This window comes from Rhinopithecus bieti, unplaced genomic scaffold (assembly GCF_001698545.2).
Source record: "Rhinopithecus bieti isolate Rb0 unplaced genomic scaffold, ASM169854v2 scaffold_8135, whole genome shotgun sequence".
In the NCBI taxonomy this organism is placed as follows: Eukaryota; Metazoa; Chordata; class Mammalia; order Primates; family Cercopithecidae; genus Rhinopithecus; species Rhinopithecus bieti.
The window spans coordinates 73,739-81,149 of record NW_016805664.1 but is presented as its reverse complement, the minus strand read 5'-3'; the positions used below and the strand labels follow the sequence as shown (position 1 = coordinate 81,149).

At 47.5% G+C, this 7,411-nt stretch overlaps 1 protein-coding gene across 4 annotated transcripts in view; it reads right to left on the bottom strand.

Annotated features, from left to right (window-relative positions):
* Nucleotides 1–7,202, bottom strand: part of WIPI2 (WD repeat domain, phosphoinositide interacting 2) — a 45,019-nt gene extending 37,817 nt beyond the window's left edge. For 2 of the 4 annotated variants that reach the window (XM_017873352.1, XM_017873353.1), the window contains exons 1-2: nucleotides 6,889–7,194; nucleotides 4,227–4,280 (exon numbers count right to left, since the gene is read on the bottom strand). In XM_017873352.1, coding sequence (XP_017728841.1) covers nucleotides 4,227–4,280; nucleotides 6,889–6,962 — 128 coding nt within the window. In that variant the 5' untranslated portion in view covers nucleotides 6,963–7,194. Of the gene's footprint in view, nucleotides 1–4,226; nucleotides 4,281–6,888 lie in introns of all 4 variants that reach the window. The other 2 variants (XM_017873355.1, XM_017873356.1) reach the window with 1 other exon arrangement.
* Nucleotides 7,203–7,411: the final 209 nt, after the last annotated feature.

The following is a 7,411-nucleotide window of genomic DNA, read 5'->3' as shown; positions in this document are numbered from 1 at the left end:
AAAAAAAAAAAAAAAAAAAAAAGAACCAAGAAGAATACAGTAATATCCCCAGGCTAAATATAAAACAAAATCTCAGCAACCCAGAACTTTTGGAAAACTGATGTTCGGGAAAATATTTTCCAGATAACTAAGGGTTGCTATTTCAAGCATGACTCCCCCACTCCTAATTTCTGATTAAAAAACCAAATTGTTCTTAAATTGTATACTTTCCTGTGTCCTTAAAACAAAGAATGACCCTTAAAACAAGGGATGACAAGTTCTTTTGAGTTGAGGGTTTGGTGTACCCCATATCAAACAGCCAGACTGTAGTGTTGAGTTTATTTATTTTATTTTATTTTTTATGTATTTGAGATGGAGTCTCGCTCTGTCACCCAGGCTGGAGTGCAGTGGTGCGATCTCAGCTCACTGAAACTTCTGCCTCCCGGGTTCAGTCAATTCTCCTGACTCAGTCTCCTAAGTAGCTGGGATTACAGGCACCTGCTACCATGCTCGACTGATTTTTGTATTTTTAGTAGAGATGGAGTTTCACCATGTTGGCCAGCTGGTCTTGAACTCCTGACCTCAGGTGATCCACCTGCCTTGGCCTCCCAAAGTGCTGGGATTATAGGAGTGAGCCACCACGCCTGGCCTGCAACACTGAGTTTATAAAAGTATTTTTCTCTCTCTTGTTTTGCCAACAGTTGTCATTTTTCCTCGTGACCATCCTACTATCATTAACAGCCCCTGTCCTTCCTAATTTCTTGGTGACTTGGAAACCAAATCACCAAGCTTATTAGCATTATGTATAAAATGAGCTTGCGGGGGGGGGGGGGAGGCTTCTCCCACGGGCAAAATTAACGCCTTAGTCCCTGATCCTTGGGTTAGATATCCCAGTTCTCTGCTGTGCTCCCTACACACGTAATTTGTTAAAACTGGACTCTGCCAATCCAGTTCAGATATTTGGAAGCTGATGTAGGATATTAAATACCTCAGCTGATGTAGGATATTAAATACCCCACGGTTTATAGAACTGTGCATTCCAGTCAGTTAAGAAAGGGAAACAAAAATATTCCAAATATTTTTTGAGATGTATATATACCACAGTATGAGGACACTTTATTGTAAAGATAAGGTTTTTTTTTTTTTTTTTAGATGGAGTTTCGCTCTGTCATCCAGGCTGGAGTGCAGTGGTACAATCTCAGCTCATTGGAACCTCCACCTCCTGGGTTCAAGCGATTCGCCTGCCTCAGCCTCCTAGGTAGCTGAGATTAGAGGCATGCACCACCATGCCCAGCTAATTTTTTGTATTTAGTAGAGATGGGGGTTTCACCATGTTGGTCAGGCTGGTCTCGAACTCCTGACCTCAGGTGATCCACCTGCCTCAGCCTCCCAAAATGCTGGGATTACAGATGTAAGCCACCATGCCCGGCAAAAGTTTTTTTTTTTTTTTTTTGAGATGGAGTCTTGCTCTGTCACCCAGGCTAGAGTGCAGTGGCACTATCTCAACTCACTGCAACCTCTGCCTCCGATTCAAGTGATTCTCCTGCCTTAGCCTCCCGAGCAGCTGGGATTACAGGTGCCCACCATCGCACCCGGCTAATTTTTGTATTTTTAGTAGAGACGGGGTTTCACCATCTTGGCCAGGCTGGTCTCAAACTCCTGACCCCATGATCCACCTGCCTTGGCTTTCCAAAGTGCTGGGATTACAGGCGTGACCACTGCACCCAGCCTAGATGAGTATTTTTAAAGAATGGTATTAAATATAAATGCGATTGAAATTTTCGTCTCAACATCAACAATCAAGTTCTACACCTCTTTGGAGATTTTGCTTTAAACAATTTCAAAACTGACCTGACCATAAAATGGCAGACATATTAATGGGAGAGGCAGAGTAACAGGTAAGTATGAGATTTTTCCCTAATACACAGTCTTATTGCTAAAAAGTGTTTATTTATTTATTGTTAAGTCAACAGACTGGGTTTTTTTTTTTTTTTTTTTTTTGAGACAGGGTCTCACTCTGCCACCCAGGCTGGAGCGCAGTGGTGCGATCTCGCCTTACTGCAGCCCCAACCTCCTGGGCTCAAGGGATCCTCCCATCTCAGCCTCCCGAGTAGCTGGGACCACAGGCGCATGCCACCACACCTGGCTGATTTTTGTGTTTTGTGTAGAGTTGAGGTCTCCCCGTGTTGCCCAACCTGGTCTTTAACTCCTGAACTCAAGGGATCTTCCCACCTCGGCCTTGCAAAGTGCCGGGATTACAGGCGTGAGTCACTGTGCCTGTCCCCATCAGTGGGCTCTTTCATTGACAAAGGGGAAAACTAGCAAATCATAACCACAAAAATATGTATTGGTTCAATCCCCCATTTTGCCACTATCTCCCACCTTCAACTGCGCCTGGTGCCCAAACCCAGAGACCCCACTCTACCCTCCCCAGAGACCAGGCCTGTCCTTTGCCAGGGAAGGACAGAGTCACTGCATTTTAAACACACTTGAACCCATCCTCCTCATTTCACACCCCCACAACTCCGCCTCTGGAGCCCTGGACTGCCCATTCCTGAGCCTGTCGGGGATTCTGCACTTTAAACTAGGTTGGTTCTCTGCTTTCTTCACTAGCAATTTTAGATCCCACTTCCTTTACCACTTGCTAGCTTCCAAATTTGCTAATATCACCTTTCTCATTCTTTCTATCCTATGAGTTTAAGCCTTCTAAAATATCTTTTTGAGGCCAACGGTGGTGGCTTGCATCTGAAATCTCAGCTACCCAGGCAGGAGGATCACTTGAAGCCAGGAGTTTGAGACCAGTCGGGGCAACAAAGTAAAACCCCATCTCTACTAAAATAAAAAATTAAGAAATGTTTAAAATTAGAAAATATATCTTTTTGGCATTTTACTGATTAACATTTTATTAGGGTCTGAGGATGGAACCAAAATAAATGCTTATGTTTGATCCATCATTTTTAACTGAAAGTCTCTGTCAATGAATTGAAACTTGAACATTCAACATCAAAAGACAGTGACTGCCACTCAAAAATGAAGATGTGAGTCAGATTTTTTGCTTTTCTTCCTTTTCTCCCCCGTCCCTAATTGTCAGTCCATAAAGACTCTCCTTCTTCATCCTCTTTGCGGAGAGGCCGTACTTGATTGTGAGCTTAGGTGGATACAGCCCGACACTGTAAACCAAAAGCAAACTCAACTGTAGCTGCCAGGCCAGACCTGGTAGGCTCTGGTGCCGTCTCTTTTAGGGCTATGGATAGCCCACCCCCATCCCCGCTCCACCTCACATCCTCCACCTCCATATCCCTGTGGCCTTTCCAACTCATCAGTATCCCAAGTAGAGCTCTTTCCTCCTCGGCTTCTTCACCACGATATTATCACATTTACCCAGAACCCAAGCCAGAAACTGAGTGACATCTTAAGTTCTCCCTTGGCTGCAGGACGCATATCCTGTGGGTCACACAAGTCCTGACAGCAAGTCAGTCTCCTTCCCACCGGTCACTGCTGTTGGACAATATCTTCCTAAGTCACCCCCTGCCCTCCTCAAACATATCCTTTGCATAGCAGGCAGAATGACTTAAAACTTTAAGGGTGAAGGATCTTAAAAACCATCTTCAGGCCGGGAACAATGGCTCATGCCTGTAATCCCAATACTTTGGAGGCCGAGGCAGGAAGATCGCTTGAGGCCAGGAGCTCAAGACCAGCCTGGTCAACACAACAAGACCCTGTGCCTACAAAAACTATAAAAAAAAAAAAAAGAATTAGCCAGGTGTGGGGCTCATGCCTGTAGTCCCGGTTTCTCGGGAGGCTGAGGCAGGAGGACCACTTGAGCCCAGGAAATCAAAGTTGTAGTGAGCTATGATCATTATAATTGTGCCACTGCACTTCCAACGGTGCAACAGCGAGACTCCATCTGAAAAACAAAAACCCTTGATTTACAGATGAACCAAGAGAACAGAGCAGTACCTTCCCAGGACAATGAGCATAACCTAGAAGAGACATGGTGGAAGAAAACAACAGGTTTCTCCTACTGTCTCCAGACACTTCATAACATCCATTCTACAAACACAAGACTTGGAAAGTCAAGTCCCTGTGGTGTCCACTGGAAAAATGCAGTCCTTGGTATTTCCATTTCAGATTCAAGTGATCCTCTGCCACTTATTAACTGGTTCACTTCAATTTCAAAAAGCCAAAAAGTCCTCTAACATAAGCCTTCCGAGGTGATACTTTCAGAAACCAGGGTTGGAACTAACCAGACAACAGCGCGACGGCCAAGACCAGCTGCTCTTGATGCCCTTTTCACTTCTCTAGGTAAAAAAACAAAACAAAACAAAAACAGATGGTAAAAAACAAATAAAACTTATGCACACTTTTAGGACAAGAATCATGAAAAAGTACGACATTGGAAATCATATTACCAGTACAAGAAGAAAGGCAGGATAGTTATAGTTTGGTATGTAACGAATACAAAAAGAATTTAAAAGACAAAAGAAAGGAAATGACCCTATAACATATATATATTCTAGGAAGTGAACTGGCTTCCAAAGTTTCTCACTCAATACAGTAAATGTGACTTCTAGACGGACGTTCTTTCTCTTGCTAAAAATTGTGTTCCTCAATAAATTCTGGAGATTAAGAAGGAAAAGGTATAAGCCATAAAAGCTCTCTCCAGGAACTTCTATTTCTTGCAAGTGTAGATTTAAAACAAATTACAGTCATTTTAGCCCAGTCAACTTCTAGTATAATCCTAGCTTACTATTCATTCCAATTTAGGTTTACACTACATCAAGGTCTCTCTGGCAAGTCAAAGTTATGAAATCCCAAAGTAACAGAAATTTCTTGAACTGTAATAACTTCAGGGAGGATGGAGAAGTGGGTAAGTGTGAAAATGCCCTATTTCAGGCCAGAGTGACACTCTCCTGTGAAACAGGGAACATGGCAGTCGAGCTGAAGTAACAGCAAAAGAGAATGCTTTTCTATATTTGATTTCATTCTGATAGAAATAATTAGTGAAAAACTGAAAGAGTGGCCGACAATGTTTTGGAAACTCTCTAATTTATACATGGCATAAACCCCTCTAACTACTACCATTTCTTACTGGTCTCCAAATACTGCGGACTTGGGCTTAAAAGCCAAATTAGAATTGGTTTGTGATGTCGTTTTCCCTATCTGGATTAAGATAGTCTATTCCACTTCAACTGCAACAGGTTGTCTGAATTGTTTGTTGTTCTGGCTTTTGGTCACACAGAACACTACAGTACTTGGGAATTTTAATCTTTATACGTTGTTATGTTATTATTTCTAAATTCACTGTCTTCAGAATTCTACTCCGTGAATAGAAAAAAAAACAGCATGGCAGAGCAGAAAGAACACTGGAAGAGAACTCAGGAGGCTAGATTCTACTCCTGCCCCCACTCCACTATTAACCAATTCGAAGACCCAGGTCAGCTTGGAGCCTTTCGGAAGGATTTCCTCATCTCTAGTTGGATGAGGTGATTTGCCCCTTCCAACTCTCAATGCAGTCCCACCGTGTGACTGTCTTCACAGCTTTGGGGAGGTGCTATTGAGCACCTGCTGTACACCACTCACTGGGTGTTGGCCATTCTACAGTTCACTTTTAATTTCCTAAAGAATCTCTTTTTCTGCTTTAATTCCACTCAGCTAGTAACAACTCAACCAATGACTTAGTAAGATGCCAAATGACCCACCCCTCCTCCTCTTTCCTCACTTCCTGTTACTCACTTCCAAGATGGCTCTCCTCCCTGCCAACCCCATAACTCATCCTTCTCTCTCCAGAAAGCTCGCTCATCTATTAACTATCCCCACAAGTCCTACTCCCAGGCAGCATCCAACCCGTATCAGTGTGGACAAACAGCGTTCCGAAAGCATGGGCTGCATGGGCTGGCCTTAAGGCCTTCTCTTGCCCAGAGGATGACCCGCCCCCTGGAGCTCTGAGACTCCTGGGGTACTGGTCTGTAACGCCTCTCTTGGCTCGGTTTCTCCCCAGCTAGGTCAGATGCCAAGGTTATTAATGTTTGTTACTTGCTGGAGAAGACATCAAAGTTACCTCCCAAAAAGAACAATGAGGGCCGGGCACGGCGGCTGACACCTGCAATCCCAGCACTTCGGGAGGCTGAGGTGGGCGAATCACTTGAGGTCAGGAATTCCAGACCAGCCTGACCAACATGGTGAAACCCTGTCTCTGCTACAAATACAAAAAAGTTAGCTGGGCACAGTGGCGCGTGCCTGTAGTCTCAGCTACTCGGGAAGCTGAGGCAGGAGAATCGCCTGAACCCAGGAGACGGAGCTGCTTGCAGTGAGCTGTGATCGCACCACTGCACTCCAGCCTGGGCAACAGAGCAAGACTCCGTCTCAAAACAAAACAAACCCCAAAAAACAAAAACAAAGAAAAAAAAAAAAACAAAAAACAGTGAGAAACGAAGAAATGAAAATCAAGAGAAAGAGAAGGAGCCTTAAGACGATGAAGAGACAAGGAGAAGGGCCTGATTCAAAGGAGAGTGAGTGGGAGACGCTGAGCAAGAAGCCGGCAGAGGAGAGAAGAGGAGAGGAAGCGACCCACTCCCAGCGCTCCACAGGCGGCCAAGACAAGTCAAGCCGCAAAGTTCGGCCCCAACTTTCCAAGAAGTAGTGATGTCTGAAGCCAGGGGACCTCCCCGCAAGACGGTGAAAGCAGGCCCCCTCTCCACCACCTCTCCCGCTCCGGAGCCGCAGCTCCAGGGCAGAGCCCGAGGGTCTCCCTGGAGGGCGGTCTCCCTGCGCGCCCCGGGCCCGCCCCTGGGGACGCCTCTGCCCGTTTTGGCCCGCAGGCAGGCCGAGCCTGCGACCCCGCCGAGCTTGGCAGCGAGGCCGTCCCCCTAGCCCGGGTCCGACCCAGACCCCCGACCCCCGCCTTACGTGATGTCCTGGTTGAAGTTGGCGAAGAGCAGCTGGCCGGCGCCGGCCTCCCCGCTCTGGCTCGCCAGGTTCATGGCTGGGCGCGCGGCGAGTGGGCCCGGCCGGGGAGGGCGCGCGCGCGAGGGCGAGTCACGCTGCACTCAGGGTCGGCGCCGGGCCCCGCTAGCCGCCTGGGTCGCCGCCACTCGCCGCCCTGGGATCAACCGCCGCCTCATCACGTCCCCGCTCTTGTTTATGCTCCGGAGCCGGGGCGCCCGGTGCGTCTGCGCGGCCCCGCCCCCGCGACGCACGGCCTCGTGCGGCGCAGTCGCACTGCGGAGGCCCCGCCCCCTCACCTCCTGCCTAGGCTTGGGTTCCGGTGGATCACGCACGCGTAGGGACGCGTCGGGGCCCGGGGGGTCCGGCTGAGGGCGCGCCGCGGCCGCGCGTGCGCATGGGACAGAGCGGGCGGGAGTGTTTTCTGCGTACCCTCCTCTTAATAATACTCAATGGCCGGGCACGGTGGCTCACACCTGTAATCCCA